General features: G+C 38.9%; 1 protein-coding gene across 1 annotated transcript in view; it reads left to right on the top strand.

Moving 5' to 3' along the window:
• Window positions 1-10,850, top strand: part of SLC1A3 (solute carrier family 1 member 3) — a 63,306-nt gene extending 52,456 nt beyond the window's left edge. The window contains exons 6-10 of the mRNA XM_075740481.1: window positions 475-770; window positions 2,414-2,647; window positions 5,208-5,402; window positions 6,849-6,983; window positions 8,267-10,850. Of these exons, the coding sequence (XP_075596596.1) occupies window positions 475-770; window positions 2,414-2,647; window positions 5,208-5,402; window positions 6,849-6,983; window positions 8,267-8,471 (1,065 nt within the window). The 3' untranslated portion in view covers window positions 8,472-10,850. The remainder of the gene's footprint in view (window positions 1-474; window positions 771-2,413; window positions 2,648-5,207; window positions 5,403-6,848; window positions 6,984-8,266) is intronic.
• The last annotated feature ends 8,009 nt before the right edge of the window (window positions 10,851-18,859 follow it).

Genomic DNA, 18,859 nt, shown 5'->3' with positions numbered 1-18,859 from the left:
AAAAAAGAGGTATGATATATTTAAGTTACTTTCAGTCTAATTTTTTCTAATTCAAAAAGATTAAAAAGTAAGGAAACATCAGAGCACAGGAAAATATTTTAACTAGCCAAAAAACACCTATTTATTTAACAGTTGGAAAAATGTTGGGAAAATGACAATTTATAAAAATGCAAACTAAGAATTAATAGTTTGGTCACAAAACTCAGGAGCGTGACAAATCTGCGCCTTTGATTTTGACATATTTATGAGAAAACAAGTTCTGGAAGCTAAGGGTGAAGATTTAGCTTTGAAGTTAATATGGATTTTTGTTGCTTTCAGGAAAGCCAGGTTTTCTTCACAGTACATTTTACCAAGAAATATTACACAAATAATTAAAACATCCTACAATAATAATTAATAATTTAATGTGTGATTTTACCTTTGTTTGCGATAATCCACAGAATTCCTATCTTTCTTTTATTTTTGTTTTAACAGTTCAAAACTAACTATGAAAAGAGAATGTTTAAAGTCGATATTCCATCCAATGACACATCCACAGTGGCTTCCATAATAAACAATGTGTCAGAAGCAATGGAAACTCTCACCCGAATGAAAGAGGAAATAGTTCCTGTTCCAGGTTCTGTAAATGGAGTGAATGCCCTTGGCTTGGTGGTTTTCTCAATAAGCTTTGGCTTGGTGATTGGAAGCATGAAGGAGCAAGGTCAGGCATTAAAAGACTTCTTTGATAGCCTTAATGAGGCTATCATGAGATTGGTAGCTCTAATCATGTGGTAAGTGCCTCTTTGATAAATTCCAGTTTAAGTTACAATATTTTTTCATCACAGTCAGGCACTGGATAGCAAGAGTCTGTCTGGCAGGAAGTCAGACAATAAGATCTTAACTATCTTGTAGCTCTTTTCATAAATGAACCCAAGAACTGTAATTCTGTATGTCAATAATTTGCCCAAACACACCTACTCTTTCAGCATGCTTAGCTTTTGACATGAGAAAAATCAGGGTCTGTGGTAGAACTTGCTAATCTTATACAGAGCCATTCTATGTCTTCAGAAAGACAGCAATCACAACAGTATGCTATCAAAGTTTCCTTATATGCTAATCTGACTTCATTAAAGGAAACCGACAAATCTCTCCCATAATCTTATTTCTACACAGCAAGACGTTGTTATCATTAGTTTCCAACACAACTGGTTCCTGCAGCTGTGTAGCGTTACACGTATGTCCTTCCATTGTCACTGCACTGCTTACACATACTCATAATTTTCCTACTTTCTTTATTGTGTTCAATATGTAAATAAACCAAATACATTTTCACTCAAACATTAGGTATGAAGTCTTTTCAACAATGAGGATTCATTATTCGTCAGGTAGTAAGTTAATTAAGAAAAGAAATTATGTCCAGTTGCCTTCTTTACTACAGAAAACAAACAAATCAAGGACAAAAGCCTACCCAAGAGCACACAAACATATGTTGCAGTACTAGTTACAAACCTAAAAATAATTATATTTTTCAAATAACTAAAATTCTATTCTGCCAGGAAACATATCTACAAAGCCAATTTTTTTTCTCCTTCTTTACAAGCACGCATAAGATGATAAAGCAGTGGATAAGAACTGTTATTTCTGAAAAATTTCTACATGGATTTGATGACTTAAAATGCAATTAAGATATGCTGGATAAATTTTGTTCGGTGGTAACTTAGTGTGAAAAGATAAGTGGACATTTATAGAAATAAGGCTAACCCAAAAGTTCAGCTGCAGCAGAATTATGTTAGAGTTGTATGCTCAGCACTAGCTCTTTCTTCATCTGTAACTGTGCTTACCGATAGGAAAAAATGGATCATACCAGCTTTATTGTGGCTCTACAATGCAGCTGACTCTGGTCATAGAGGTGGCTTCATGCTAAAGTATTTGCCCAGTGCCCCACTGGATAAAACGGGGCATGACCAGAAGCAGCGTGAACACATTGAAAGTTATCAGTCTTCTGTGTGGATTTCTTCTCCAACAACATGGGAAACAGCACTGGCGAGATAATAGAACTGGACACTTTGCATAGTCTACAGCTATGTCAGCTGAGCCTTTGTTCATACAGACAGAATTTAAACAGAATTGGCTAAAGCAGCTTTTAACTCACACTTGAATTCCAAAGGGAGCCCATCTCCCTATGTGTCTGAAAGTCATGCTATACATCTTGGAAATCTTTATCAGATCCTAAATCCAACAGAGTCTATCAGAAACATTTACTGCTGTGGTTTAATCTGTAAAGAGTTAAACTCTTGAACTGCTTCTGCATAATTGCAGTCATCCTAACAGTGAAAACCTATATTCATGCATGCACATAAACACAAAAGGTATGGATGGGGGAGTGAATTTCTACTTTGTTTGGTATGATACTAATTTGATTTTTTATTTGTAGGTATGCTCCACTTGGAATCCTCTTCTTGATTGCTGGAAAAATTGTTGAGATGGAAGATATGGGTGTGATCGGTGGTCAGCTTGCCATGTATACTGTAACAGTTATCATTGGTTTGCTAATTCATGCTGTCATTGTCCTACCTCTTCTCTACTTCCTGATCACCCGTAAGAACCCTTGGGTATTTATTGGAGGCTTAATCCAGGCATTAGTCACAGCTTTGGGAACATCTTCCAGGTAAAATACAATATTTTAAGGCCATATTGGTTTTATAATATTACTGGTTTAAGAAACAATTTTGCCTAATGTACTTGGTTAACTCTGTATTCAAGTATCTACTCTTGATTTCACTTTATTTCAGTTCCGCTGCTCTCTGACAGAGATAATTATTATCTTCATATTGACTTGAACTCTATTTTCTATAGGAACAGAGATTAAATTAGTCTGTTTGGTGATGCAGACTGCATGGCTGGAACCCTTGTGACTGTGCTTGAAATTTTTAAGTAGTTTGCAATGGCTTGCTGGCAAAGGATGTGCATGGCAAAATGGAGCAGCAAACAGGAAGGTTCTAAGGGACTCTGAGAGAGCTTGAAAGCCCTTATTGGCAGCTGACATTCTGTGCTCAAAATCCTGATAGCCAGTAATGGATATACAACCTGCAGCACTAATGCTACTTCTGCGCTTTGTTGGTGAAATGATAGCTACGCCATATGAGTAACAAAACTGTTTGCATCTATGATGAAAGGAAACATTATTGTAATCAAATATACATTTCTATACCCTATGACCTTTCATAAAACATCTTTTATTTAAATAGATTTTAAAAGTATCTCCTAAAGACTGATGTTTCAAGGTGTTTGGGACTATTTTGAAGATCTGGAAGAGAAGTTATTGTAACCATTAAGGTAGAAACTGATTCAGTTTTGTATCACTGAAAAAGCTCTTGAGGACTTAAAAAAATTATGACACTATATTAATGGTTAGAGAGGGACAATTGCTAATTTTACACTTGACATTCTGATGTCAATCCTTGCAAATTTGTGGAATGCCTAAAAGGAAATTTGATTAATAATGATTTTTAAATGAAGATAATAAAACTAATGCCTGTCAACATCGTTTAAAAGAAAATAAAAAGAAACAACTTTATTAGGTAACAGTAATAGAGTTAAGAGGATATGATCCGGCTTCTGTACAAGACATTCCACTTGGCACTGCTCAAGATTCTGAGTAAGAACCTATATTGATGCACGAGAACATACTATACTGTAAGTGGATTTAAAAGCTGTTTAAAATTCAACTGTAAGATGACTGTCATCAAAGAGATTTTGTAGCACAATCTTCCACAGTCCTTCTTTACTTTACATTCTATCAGTATTTTATCTTATTAATACTGATACAATTTTCCAAGACATAAAAGTCTGTTACATAGTTAGCAATTAAGAGGTAACTGAGAGTAATCTGAATCGTTGGGTCTTAAAAATCCTCTTTACTTTGGTGTGCTCAGATGTAGAGATACATCTTTAAGAACAAAGAGCCCAGGCAGCTCTATAAACTGGCCACCTTATCCTTCCGTCTGAGGCAGTTCCTTCTGAAAAGGAACTTGGCGTCATGTGGGCCGAATGGGCACTCCTGTAGCATATGAAGCCAAAATGTTCAGTTGGGTTGGTCTTTAAAGGAAATTATCACTTATATTTGGACGTAGCAGCAGGGGAACAAGATTAAGTAGTGTACGGGGCCTGACCGGGACAGAGTTAACTTTCTTCATACCAGCTCATATGGTGCTGTGTTTTAGATTTGTGACCAAAGCAACGCTGATCACACACTGCCGTTCTAACTATTTGCAGTATAAACAGTATTTTGCACAGCATCAAGGGCTTCTCTGTTTCTCACTCTGCCCCTGCAGTGAGTAGATTGAGGGGTGTGGAATAGGTTGGGAGGGCGCACAACCATGCAGATGACCCAAACTAACCAAAGAGATACTCCATGCCATATAACATCGTGCTTAGCAATAAAAAGGCAAAAGAGGGGATTTTAGGGAGGCTAGACCTCTTTTACTCAGGAACTGGCTGGGCATTGGTCTACCTGTAGGAGGTGGTGAGAGATTGCCTTTGCATCACTTGTTTTGGTTTGTGTTCTTTCTTCTTCCACTTATCCTTCACTTACTAAACTTTTTTTTTTTAAATCTCAACCCTTGCATTTTCTTGCTTTTACTTTTCCTTTCTTCTTTGCCTGCCTCATTCAGGGTGCAGGGACAAGTAAGCAAGTGGCTGTGTAGTGCTTAGCTGTCTACTGCTGTTAACCCACAAGTGGTAAAGTGATGTAATTTTCCATCAAAATGCCCTTTCCAGGCGAGCCCGCAAATAAATAAGAGAAAACATGCTGTTTACTGAGGGCTTGAATAGCTCAATTTCTATAACTTCAGGAAAACAATGCTTAGGGATGATTCAATCCTAACTCCATGAGATAAAAAATGAGAAGCAGGAATTTTTAAACAGATTCTTCTATTTATGTGGTGACAAAATACTGCAATATTCAGACTAGGGACTACATAGACAGTGACAGTAATTAACCATTGGAAAAACTTTCCAAAAGCATTAGGAGAACCTCCATCATTAGAAGACTTTAAATTCAGCCTTTGCGTTTTTAAAATAAATACTCTGGTAGATCACATAAAAATTAAGACAGAACAATCTCTCTTGTTATCACAATGCATGACACTCTTTTCATTCCCTCTTTCTAGACTCTATGTCATATATTTCCTTCTTGGGTTTTTGTTTTTTTTTTTTTTTAATTTCAGTTCTGCAACACTACCTGTTACATTTAAGTGTCTAGAAGAAATAAATGGAGTAGACAAACGAGTTACAAGATTTGTACTCCCAGTTGGTGCTACAATTAATATGGATGGAACAGCTTTATATGAGGCTTTGGCTGCAATTTTCATTGCACAGGTTAACAACTTTGAACTGAACTTTGGGCAGATTATCACAATCAGGTACAGAAGCCATTATTACCTACATCTAGTAAAAGCACCTTTGTGATGACTCCTTCTTGCTGTTATATGTGGGATTAAGCAAAAGCATCTAGAGCTAAAAACAAGAACTGCTACAGTAGCTGGCTAACTGTAATGATTTACATCTTCTGCACAGAAGAGGCCCCCCCAGCACATGTTCTCCATTAGGTAAACCTTTAAAAAACTGTAACATGACACACCTAACACTGCACTTAGTAGAGTCAACAAGAACAGTTTTTAATGACTTTTAAATTTTCTTTCTTAATAAGTCATGCAGCTGTTGGGAGCTATAGACTTAACAATCAGTAACAGATAATTTATAATGCATGTGCAAAGCAGTAGCATAAAAGCATCACAGTGCTAATGCTAGGAGAGGTAGTGTTTTCCTAGTGCTGACGGTCTCAGGATACAAGTAGAACAAGCTGTGTAAGGAATAGAAATATCTTTTATTAGACCAGCTAATAGAGGTGGAGAAGATAGGTATGTTTTCAAGCACACAAGCCTTCAATGTTTGAAACAGCACAGCAAACAACCCACTAGGTAGCACTCGATCATAACTGATCTGCATTAATTTCATCATGTTACTCAAACGGTTTAAGAGAAAAGGGTGATGGGTACATGTGCAGAAGAAAGAAATGTCAGCAAGGGAGAGAGGGATGCTGTAGGAGAGAAGGACACATTTATCACTCAGGAACACTGAGTGGAACACTTTAAGTTCAGATATGGTGAACTGGGAATGTAGACGATTTTCAAGCACAAGTGCTTCTCTCCATAAAAAACATTGGCTTGATTCAATATTCATCAACAGAAGGCAAAACTCTGCCTTCACACTCCAGGGCAGTGGTTCCACATTCATTAGTACTAGAGCTGCTCCCTGCCAAATCACCTGACAAAACAAACTGAACAAGTATATTTCTATCAAATCACTAGACTGTACGATTCAGAGTTTCTGGCAGCTTTCTGTTTTCTGATGGCAGAATGCCAACTGCTGGAGGACAGATACTTCACCTGGCATGAAGTTATAGTGAGATGGACAAAGAGTAAAAGTCCTTGCATTAGATCTGCCAGGACAAAATTACCTCCTCATCTTTTCTTTTAACATGTTTGAGCTTGTAGAGTGACTTTGTTCAATAGGTGGGGGCGTGTAGCTATAATGTTTTTGTCTGGCCCTTAGCATCTAGCAGGGGATTTACCACCTAACAAAATCACATTTCGAGGGTTCTGGATAAAGGTTTAGTGTAAACATTTTGGATTAAGATCCACACGCCCCTGCAGCTATGTAGTGTTCAGATAAGGGACTGGGCTCATCTTTCTATTTACTACTGAACAATTGCATTCTTGCTTCATATCTGTTTTTTAATGTTTAGCAGATGATAAGGAGAGTTTATTATGGAAGTCAGTTAATTGCTCTGCCATCTCTTTGCACAGCATAACAGCTACAGCTGCCAGTATTGGGGCTGCAGGCATTCCTCAAGCTGGACTGGTCACCATGGTCATTGTGCTTACATCAGTAGGTTTGCCTACAGATGATATCACTCTTATCATTGCAGTGGACTGGTTCTTGTAAGTATTTTTATGGAGTCACTAAGGTCTTTGACCATATTTAGAATGCAGTATCCAGGGACATTCTGGCAATATTGCCATCAGAGGTGTAATTTTTTTACTGTGGAAGGCAGCTGGAAAGGAGTGTTAAAAAAATAATAACAATTTCTTGCAATTAATGTATTTTCTTAGAGCAGATGGTGAGGGGTATTACTTAATGATGCTTCCTCTTGCATGCAAAAGGAGCAAAAGGGTTACTTAGAAACCTGGATCCTTAGGGTATTAAGACAACTTTCAGACATGCTGTAATCAAATTAGCAAAGAATGGCTTAGTCTTCTATTTTTTGTAGGATGGCAACGAAAACCTTTCCATGAGTTCGGCTCAGACCTGGTTCAGATCTGACCCAGTTCATTGCAGCCCTGATGACCATCTAATGTAGGAAAGGTTCATGTGTCTATCCCATGGACACAGAAATGGAAAACAGTTGTGTAACTCTCTTACCCAGCCACCACAATGTATTGTCCTTCCGTTTTTCCGTTCCTCTGTCTGTAGAAGATTAACTGATACCTGTAGGTATATGGGGAAATCCCTTGGGTCCAGGAACTAAATCAAAGGCAGAAGGTTTCCTCTGACCTCTATTTTGTCTAACCCCTATGGGTTATAGTTGCCAGGGGGTTTTGCCCTTCAGTCTTTTCAAGTGATCCCTGCAAGAAATCCTTTGTGTTGTTATCAGAACATAGTGTCTTCCAATTATTATGTTACTACATGCTCACAGCCTTATGTAGGTGGATGCTTATGGAGTAACAGTCCTAGTCACTTGTCAAGCTGCCTCCTACATCTTCTGGGTGCAGCCCTCTAAGAAGGCAGAATTGTTGTAGTTTAATTTGAAGTAGCTCAGCAGAATTCCACCCTAAATTACTGACCATGGTTTATGATCAGGAGGGAAATGACCCTAACAAGGTAGATTCTCATTGGCTTACATGTTCAGAGGATATAAAAGCAAACCACCAGCGTATAGAAATGCCTCCAAGAAGTATCTGCCATATGCTCCCTCTGTCACCCTTATCACACAGTTGTTTCTTGTTGTGAAGTTGCCAAAAGTATTAACACATTTTGTGACTCCAAATCCTAGTTAATTTGTTAATTTCTGCAGAAGAAATCATGGTATTAACAGTTCAGATCAATAAATACACATAAAATAGCTGAATCATCTAGTAGCTATTTAAAGACCATTTTAATAGCTAGTCTGCGTGCTTTCCTGAACAAGTGGTGAAATCAAGGCTAACTTACCATTTCTCCTTAGGGATCGTCTCCGTACCACTACCAATGTCTTGGGAGACTCCATCGGAGCAGGAATTGTTGAACATTTATCACGGCATGAGTTGAAGAACAGGGATGCTGAAATGGGTAATTCTGTGATAGAGGAGAATGAAATGAAGAAACCATACCAACTGATCTCACAAGAAAATGAGAGCGAGAAACCCTTAGATAGTGAAACCAAGATGTAGGATAAAGAAAGCATGAGTCCAACACTGCAAGTGTGGGAAAACACAGTTTTTCCAGCCATTTATATCTTGAATTCACCAAGTTCACTTATTCCTTGTTTTCTCCCTTTATGCTAGCACTGGAAAGAATTAATGAAAACATATTCCAAATTAGCAGTGATCACGGTATATGTTGGCTTCACACTTAAAAAAATTAACAAGCAACAACACTGGTCCTGCTAGACATGTGCTAACTGAGGATAAAAAAAAGATTCTTAATTAAATAAAAACAAGAATCAGTGTATATGTTACTCAGTCCTGTGAAACTTTTTTTTTTTTTTTTTTTTTTTTTTTGATGAACTGGAAGGTAAAAACAGATAACAGAGCCTGAAAATGGTTTTATTTTTTTAAATACCTGTTGCAAAATTCCTAACATGTATAAACACACAATCAATCCTTCTAACTTGTAACTGCACCCAAATAAGTAAATTAACAGGATTTTTGCTTTTTATCTGATTTTTTTCTCTAGTTTTATATTATTGTTGTTCAAATACTAGCAGAACAATAAAAAGAAGGGCGTAAATTAAAAGGATAAAAAGGGGGAAGATATATAAAAAATAATATCCCAAATCGGCACTTTTATAAGCTGAGTTGAAGTATTTCTGAGAAAGTTATTTTATCTAGACACAGTTTTTTGCATTAGCATCAGCTGATCTTGACAAAAATTTAGCTTAGTCAGCTCCCCCTGATTTGCAAACATTAAAGTATATACGTGTGTATGTACCTCCAGTCTGGATTTGCCCCCTTAATTTCAACATCACAACCCAGTTGAACAATCTATGTGTGTAAGTGTTTGTAGGAGCAAGGCCTTAGGCTGTATTGACTGGGACAGAAAATGTGTCTTCATCTCTGTTTAGAAAAAAACCATAGCATGCTCTTGGTATGCCAATTATCAACTTAATAAGCAATAATAAGAACAGAAGGTAGTGCCACCCTTCTGCAGAAGATGCAGAAGAGTGAGATGCTCAGATCCTAAAGGGACTGGATTCTAAATCTGAATCCCTGAGACCAACAGGAGGTTTTCTGATTGGAAACCTCCCAAATGTTTGCTCATCCCACTGATAAGTTATAGAGCTATTAGCTGTATTTACATTTTTCCATCTGGAGAAGAAGGGTCCCTATCTCAATGTGAAATTTCAAAATCCTGGTGTGTTTATCAGTAGCATCTCAAAAAGAAAGAATGACCCTTTAGAAAGTAAAATGAATGGGTGCTTTTTTTACTTTTTACTAGGAAAAATATATAAATTGAAAAATAGTAAATACTATAATAAATGTTGACATTTTAATTAGAAAGGATTTTGAAGCACAATATTGTAGCTTTCTTTCAGGGAACAGATAAGGAAAGATTGAAAAAAGAGAGACAGTGCACTTGTAATCCTGTGACTGTTTTTGTTAATGTCAAGATTATTTCCTGATGAAGACCTTTTCTGGAAATATAAATTATATATTTTTTTCCTTTTTTGCTTGTATTATTATAGAGTTTATGGAAACTAAACTTTATGGAAATTTTTAGAACGCAGTTACAGTTGGGGGAATGAAAACACCTGTGGAGTGATATTTTTTTATCAAAATGTTCAGTTGTCTTCTTTCTCTGTTCCCCTACCAAAAAAATCTGATCGGAAATGAAGGATTCCCTTGCCATGTCCCATGCGCCACTCAAAAAACACACAATACATTGCTTCTGTCACGGAAAGAACATAAATAAAGTGTACAAGTAACTGTAGTGAAAATGTCAGCATGCTGCTTGAAAGCAAATCTTTTCCCAGGCAAGACTGGTTTTTTTAGGACTGAAAACTCCTGCCTACCATCTCCAGTTGAGTATCCAGACAATACGAGCAGGACCTCTCCAGTGAATGAAGTGACCAGGGTTTAATAGAGTACTGAGCAGTCAAACCAACAAAGCTCTAAATGAATATCTGACTGAAAAAGAACAAGTATGGGGGGTTTTTTTGCTAACAAAATGCAAATCTAGGATACAGACAGGCATTTTCTGACATGTAATTAGAGATATTTTTATATAGATACTGTATTCAGAATGTGTGTATAGACATTAACTGTAGAATTTATGGCATAACAATTTAATTTTTTGTTAAGATTTTGTTTGGAAATACATTGCAAAGACAATGTAAATGGCTGTCTTTCTATGACATCAGCTGAGAAAAAATGAATTGTGTCACAAAGAATGTGATCTTTTTTTATACTAACTTTGTTTCTTATGAAAATCAGGTATTATAGAAAGATTCCCTTCCCCATCCCTCACTGGTTCTGCATTGATATGCACCCAGAGTGGATTGAGAAACATTACTTTGTAGATGTATTTTCAATAAAAATAGTTTTACATTACTGTTTTTTCGTGATTTAGAATTTCTTACAAAGACTGTCTAATAGAAGCTTTGCACAAACTCAGAGCCAACAAAGTCATAATATGGGAATTCCAGGCCATTTTATACAGGAAGGCTTTGACATAGCAGGGTTTCCTCACTGCAAATACCTGCTTACAGTTTCATAATAAAAAATAAATAAGTAAAGGGGGGGAGGGACATAAAAAATCAAAAGAACCAGTGTTCATCCTACTTAATTTTATTCAAATTCAAGTATATAAATTTGTACTGATATCTGCAAAATAAAATTTAAAAAAAGTATTTACATTTTCATTGATTCAGCTACTGCAAACCTGTCAGTTCATTTTGGATGTGTAATTAGATGGTTCAAAATCCCTATTGACTGGGGTATTACAGCATCGTGACATTACAACCATCCTAGACAAGCCACTGTTTTTCTCAGAGAAGGAGTTTGTGATGGTGTCGGGGTTCATGCAGCAACAACTTCAGCTAGCAGTTATCATCTAGTGGAATTGAATGTCTTGTCAGAAGGACTGGGAAGGTATAAAATATATGAGCTGAATCACTTGTATCTGGAAAGTTGTGTTGGTTGGAGCAGATGGAGGCATCAGGGAGAAGTCAGGCTTTCCAGAATATAAACCAGCAAACCACTGGACAATGACCTCTATGATTTTGTCTGCAGTATTTTGAGTGAAAACCAGTTTTGTAAGAAAAAAAATTTCAGAGAAGACATGGTGTTCTAAAGTGCATGAGCATAACTTTTCCCAATTTTTTTCTAGTTACCTTACACATTCATTCATTAATCCAGGTAAGTATTTTTGTGTTTCCAGAATTACTATCATGACGGGAAGAGATAAAGAAAGACGGTTAGTGTATCACTTGGAGATATTACTGCCACAGTGGCCTTGCTTACTCTTCTGTGGCCCCATGCAGAATAAAGATCTCTGGCATTCCATAATTTTTCAGCAGTGTTTTCATTTGGAAGTTGGGGTACAAAACAGCCATGCCATTCTTAGGCAAGAATTTATTTCTCTGTAACAGTGTGTGGCCAGTACAAAGCAAAGTGATCATGCATGTGGAAAATCAACTACTGGCACAGGAAAGTATTTTGGTCTTTCCTTCTGAAGGACTGTTTGTACAAGTGACATTTGTGTTCCAATGCAGGCACAACTGATAAAAAATTTAGGGCATTTTTTTTGACTAACCCTGTAACACATGCTTGGTTTAATAAAGTTAAATGGAAATGGTACAGAAGAGTATATCTTGCTTCTAGTGTGATCAACAGTGTGCTAGTTGTGCTAGTTGTGATTAACAGTGTGATCAACTTTCTTCTAGTGTGATCAACCATTTCCCAGAACAGGATAAAAAATGTGAGATAAACTGATAGATCACTCCCTGTCTGGATTTCTGTGTCATCTTTTTTTAAAGATTGGTTTACCCTGGAATCATGGAGTAAGATGGAGAAAGACTCTTGGAAGATGGAGAAATACTTGTACACCTCCGTGCCAAACCGCAAACCCAGATTTGCAACATCATTGAGGTAGCAAGATTCCTTCTGATAACAAAGGGAGCTGTAGTCAGATGATGTAATCCTGTGTGGTGAGCCCTTTCCTTTCCCCTCTTCCCCCACCTGGCTCCTCAGATGTATCTAAGATACCCAGAGGTATCTAAAATTCCATAATTTTAGTACAGGAACACTTGTATCTCTAACCAAAGTTTTTCTTCAACATGCCTCATTACACAACTAGGGCTGCACAAATAATTGATTTTTCACTTCAGTGAGAGAACTGAAAAACTAGGGAGAATAATTCTTCCTGGGCATTGTGAAACAATTTTTTTTTTTATTGCTTAAAAAAAAGAATAGTCTCTTTCAGGTATAAAGAAATGTTTTATTCTCCACTTCTCGAAACTTCCTATCTCACTTCTGGATCGCTTTTACTCTATTTTAAATTAAAACAAACTCAGCTGTAAAATGAACTGTAACTCAAAAATAAAGCATTGGACGAGTTTGCGAGTAAAATGTCAAAATGAAATATTTCAACTTTTCTATAATATCTCCTCATTTTAAAGCCAATTATATTTACACAAGTTGGCACAGCTTCACAAGTACTTGCCTCAAAATTGCATTTTTCACCAGTATATTTTTATATTAATGCTTTTTCTTTGCTCTTTACAACTTCCTTTCTCCAGACAATGTATATTTTTCTGCTTTTCCTGATTGCTTAGATTTTTTTTCTTTATTGTACTATTGGCTTTTTAAGAGTCTTGTAAAACTCCTGATATTTGATAGAAATTATAAAAAACCCAACTTTTTCCTGATATTTTTCCAATATTGTTACTGGTACTCTTGCTTCTAAATTTGTGTTAATTTCCCGCATCGTGGTTTCTTTCAATGCCTCAACCACTTTCCCATTTTCTGCAGTACCATATTCCTCTCTCCATCTATCCCACTTTCTCTGTTGGCTCTACTCTTCATTTTTACAGTGTCTCCTCCAAGAACTCCACTATGGCACGTCTTCACAAACCCTGACTCCCATCTCAATAGTAGCCTTGGCCTCCTTCATAAACCTAGACATGACTCAGCTTTTCTGTGTTTTGGTTCCCCACCAATAAAATGGGGACAATAGCATTGCCCTAGCACCAGGGCTGTTTCCAGAGAAATGGATATTGTGGAGAGCCCGTACAATGGAGCTGACAGGCACACACCTGGGTTATGCCTTGTGCACCATCCAAACACTGAGGACTTCCCCTAGTGCATAGTACCTTTGCGCTATTATCTCCTCTGCTGTAGATACTTAAAGTGTATTTAAGAATTTATACCATCTTCTCTTCAAAACAAAATTTATATTAATTTGTTCATTGTAACTGTACATAAACCCAGGCCAAATCCTGTGGTGCTTGCTGGCTCCTTTCACTGCCAAAACTTCCACGAATAGCAATAGAGAGAAGGACAAAATAAATATCTGACTTGGATTTCACACACAGGGAATAAACTACACTGCAAATATATTCAGAATAAAATTATTACTGATGACAGATGGTGACTGCCATTTGGTCTGCGCAGGTGCTACACAAACCTCCCTTCACAGATCTGCCAGTTCACCTTGCTTATGACCTGCAATTCCTCTCCTTCTATTTGAATCCCGCTCCTCTCCCAGGCAGCAACTCCTGGCCATGCCAAATTGCCTGGTGGTTTTGTGATACGCACAAATGGGGACTGGGATGAGACCACCCAAATTGCTTTCATTTACAGACTAAGCCAGGATGTAAGGCCGAGTCTCCAGAAGAAAAAGACTACGGCACTAACCCACTGTGCCACTTAGCCTCCACAGTGCAAAAGAGCTATTCAGATACTGCCAACGCTTCATTTTTAGATGTACTGTGGCTCTGTAACAATCACCCTCCTAAAACATGCAGTTTCCCAGCAATGTCAGCCAAAATTTTCGTCTCATTGTATTATGCTGCCATCGTGTGGCAAATGTTTTTTACAAGTAAAATTTTCCCTCCAGTTAAAATATTACATTAAATCCTCTGATGAACAGTTGAGCACAACACTTGTTTGCTTCAGCTGAAGAATGTTGTTGCTGCTACTGCTGTTGTTATTACTAAATTTATTCACATAAGAATATACTCATTCATCTTGTCCTCTGTTCAGCACAGCTTTAAAGAGGTTCAGTTATGAACACCTTCATTCTTACATTGATTCTTGTGTATGTGTGTTCATTTGTCTCTGCTTTATCTGAGCATCTCTCAGGCAAGATGAAGGTGTCTTCAGGAAAATGTGTGCCACAGTTCCTGAAATATTCTTTTAGGTATTGGGGGAATGGTGGTGTACGGGCTAATTTGCTAACAGTAATTGCTAACACAGTAGACTTTCACACAGTTATTAATCTCTCTTCCAGTCTCAATTGTTTCTCTCTGAAGGGGTTTTCTCTTGACAATCTGATGTCCTGCAAAGTGCTATGAAAATGATAGATTTCCACACTTGGAATCTATACCTGCCAAACCTCATCCCTATTGACACATCTAGACAATACATTGACATAACAGATTTTAAAGAGACTTAAGAGTCAGGCCAAATGTTAGTGTTTCTACAGGAACCCTTGATGAACACCTAAGTGAAAAAGTATCATCCAAGCTGTCAGTGGTGGCCAAAGAGCATTTGATATTCCTGATGACAAGAAGAACATACAAAACTTTTAAAGTTTCCCTCCAGATTCTGACTCAGGCCACTTCCCCAACTAACTGGCCAACAAGTTACAGAGCCCCTCAGAATACAAACAAAGCATGAACACTGCACTTTTCTTCCTTGCGTTTCCTCCTGGTGGACTGATGATTTGCCTCAAAATCTCTGAACTACTTCAGAATTCAGATGAGTCAGGTTAGATCTTCCAGGGCCACATCCACCACCTATGTGGCTGCTCTCTGCTTGCTATGTGGCATCTAGCCAGAGCCTGAGCTTTTCACTTGCAAACCAGCAGTGCTGTCAACTCTTGTAGTACTAAGTATTGTATTGCAGACTCTCAGAGTCAGAATTAGGAGAATTTTGCTTACACTGTCTTAAAATACATTTCCAGCCCTCATCAATTCTAAAAACATCACAGAATCATAGAACGGTTGGGGTTGGAAGGGACCTCAAAGATCATCTAGTTCCAACATCCCTGCCATGGGCAGGGACACTCTCCACTAGACCAGGTTGTCCAAAGCCCCATCCAACCTGGCCTTGAACACTTCCAGGGAGGGTACTGTCACAACTTCTCTAGGCAACCTGCTCCAGTGTTTCACCACCCTCACAGTGAAGAATTTCTTCCTAACATCTAATCTAAACCTACCCTCTTTTATTTTAAAGCCATTACCCCTTGTCCTATCCCTACATGCCCTCGTAAACAGTCCCTATCCAGCTTTCCTGTAGGCCCCCTTTAGGTACTGAAAGGCCACAATTAGATTTCCCTGGATCCTTCTCTTCTCCAGGCTGAACAACCCCAACTCTCTCAGCCTGTCCTCATAGGAGAGGTGCTCCATATCCTTCTTACGTTGGAGGCCCCAGTGCTGGATGCAGGTGGGGTCTCACCAGAGTAGAGGATCAGGATCACCTGCCTCGACCTGCTGGTCACGCTGCTTGTGATGCAGCCCAGGACACGGTTGGCTTTCTGGGCTGCAAGTGCACACTGCCGGCTCACATTGAGCTTCTCATCAATCAACACCCCCAAGTCCTTCTCCTCAGGGCTGCTTTCAATCCATTCTCTGCCCAGCCTGTAGTTGTGCTTGGGATTGTGCTGATCCACGTGCAGGACCTTGCACTTGGCCTTGTTGAACTTCATGCCGTTCGCACGGGCCCACCTCTCAAGCCTATCAAGGTCCCTCTGGATGGCATCCCTTCCCTCCAGCGTGTCACCCACACCACACAGCTTGGTGTCATCAGCAAACTTGCTGAGGGTGCACTCAGTAGTCATTATACATGAGGTTGTAGCTTTCATCCTGGCTCTCACATGAACATCTTTATTCTTCTGGTGGTCTTGTCTAACTAGATTCCACTAGCTTTTGAGTGTTGAGGTAGGTATTAGTGACAGTAAAATTGTTTCATGTTCACACAAGTTTTTATTTCCATGGTTCAAGTGTAATGACAATCTATATTCAGGGATTTAAAATGCTGCAAAAAGCAAGCCGCTCTTTAGACTTCTGTATGGCACCTTATTCTTGCAACATTAGCTCCTTTACATGAAATAAATAATGAACAAAATGTCTGTTTGGATAGTGCAATTTGACATCCTGGAAAAATACTGGGGAACTCAAGGAGTACTGCATTTGCAAGCAATATATTTGAATTTTCAAAAAGCTATTGACAATGTCCTACTCCACAGGTTAATACAGAAAGTAAGTTGCCATGGACTGGAGGGTAGGTCCTTAGGGGATTTAAAGCTTGTTAAAAGATAAAAAAAGGGTAGGGCTTTACTAACATTTCCCAGGATGAAGAAGTGTCCAAAGTGAGTCTTCCCAGAAACTGGTTTGGTACTAGCCGTGTTGAAAACCTTTATCAATCCCCCAGAGAAGGAAGTTTGCACTGAAATCTCTTTAAGTGTGCAGATGACATTATGTTCTTTCAAGTAGTTAAATTCCTTTCAATAGCATCACATTCCAGAAAGCGGTCACAAAACTGAACGGGTGAAAGCCTGCCAGGTAAGCGTCCCTTTAGACAAATACAATGTAGTGCACCTACAGAAAAATATATAAACCATGACCGTATGATGCTGTACTCAAAACTGGCAGTTATGAGCCCAGAAAAGGATCTTAAGAGTTGTCACTGACAGTTTCCTGAAATCATTGGATCAACGCACTGGCCAAAAAAGCAGCAAGATATCATCAGCAAAGACAGAACAAGAAGAACAGAGAGCATAATTTTGCGTCTACAAGGCCTTGGTGCAGCCACACTTTGAGTCCTGTAGAAAGTCCAGGTCTGTGCATTTCAAGGATGATGTACAGGAACTAAAGAGAGGTGCAGAGAAATGAGCATGGAAATAAAACAGCTGCCTTATGAGATGATGCAAAACAGCTGGGACTCCTTACTTGGAGAGGCTGTATGATGAAGAATAACAAAATCAAGAAAACAATGGATAAGGTAAATCACAGAATCACAGATTCACAGAACAGTAGGGGATGGAAGGGACCTCTGGAGATCATCTAGTCCAACTCCCCTGCTAAAGCAGGATCACCTTGAGCAGGTTGCACAGGATCACATCCAGGCGGGTTTTGAATATTTCCAGAGAAGGAGACTCCACAACCTCTCTGGGCAGCCTGTCCCAGTGCTCGGTCACCTTCACAGTAAAAAAGTTTTTCCTTATATTGAGATGGAACTTCCTGTTGCCCCTTGTCCTGTCACTGGGCACCACTGAAAAGAGTCTGGCCCCTTCCTCGAGACATCCGCCCTTTAGGTATTTATAAGCGTTGATCAGATCCCCTCTCAGGCTTCTCTTCTCCAAACTGAACAGCCCCAGCTCTCTCAGCCTTTCCTCATACAAGAGATGCTCCAGTCCCCTCACCATCTTCATTGCCCTCCTCTGGACTCTCTCCAGTAATTCCTTGCCTTTCTTGAACGGGGGAGCCCAGAAGTGGACACCATACTCCAGATGTGGCCTCACCAGGGCAGAGTAGAGGAGGAGGAGAACCTCCCTTGACCTGCTGGCCACGCTCTTCTTAATGCCCCCCAGGATACCATTGGCCTTCTTGGCCACGAGGGCACACTGCTGGCTCATGGAGAGCTTGTTGTCCACCGGGACTCCCAGGTCCTTCTCTGCAGAGCTGCTTCCCAGCAGGTCAGCCTCTAACCTGTACTGGTGCTTGGTGTTATTCCTCCCTAGGTGCAGGACTTGCCCCTATTGAATTTCATTAGGTTCCTCTCCGCCCAACTCTCCAGCCTGTCCAGATCTTGCTGAACGGCAGTGCAGCATCCTGGTGCATCCCAGTTTTGTATCATCAGCAAATTTGCTGAGGGTACACTCTGTCCCCTTGTCCAGGTCACTGATGAATATGTTGAATAAGACCAGACCAAGCACTGACCCATGGGGCACACCACTTGCTACAGGCCCCCCACTAGACTCTGTGCCACTTATCGCAACCCTCTGGGCTCTGCCGTTCAGCCAGTTCTCAATCACTTCACTCTCCACTCATCTAATCCACAGTTCCTGAGCTTGCTTATGAGAATGTAGAACTATTATTCACCACATCCAACACCATTACACACAGGAAGAACTTGATGACACTATTTTAAAATATTTTAAAGTATTTTAAATAATTTGAGTATTTTAAAATAGAGAGTTTAAACTAATTAAAAGAGAGTACAGCTTTACAAAGTGGATAGTGAACTTCAGAACTTGGTTGTCATAGGACGTGAAGGCAGAGTATCACAGCAAAGACAACAGCATCAACAGGTTAAAAAGTGATTATATACATTCATGAACAGGCCTAAAAGCAGATACCAAAAGGAATAAGGAAGGACAAATCCTCCTGTATCCT

This window comes from Balearica regulorum, chromosome Z (genome assembly GCF_011004875.1).
Source record: "Balearica regulorum gibbericeps isolate bBalReg1 chromosome Z, bBalReg1.pri, whole genome shotgun sequence".
Lineage (NCBI taxonomy): Eukaryota > Metazoa > Chordata > Aves > Gruiformes > Gruidae > Balearica > Balearica regulorum.
Note: the sequence above shows the minus strand (reverse complement) of the source record. Positions and strands in the feature narration are given on the sequence as shown.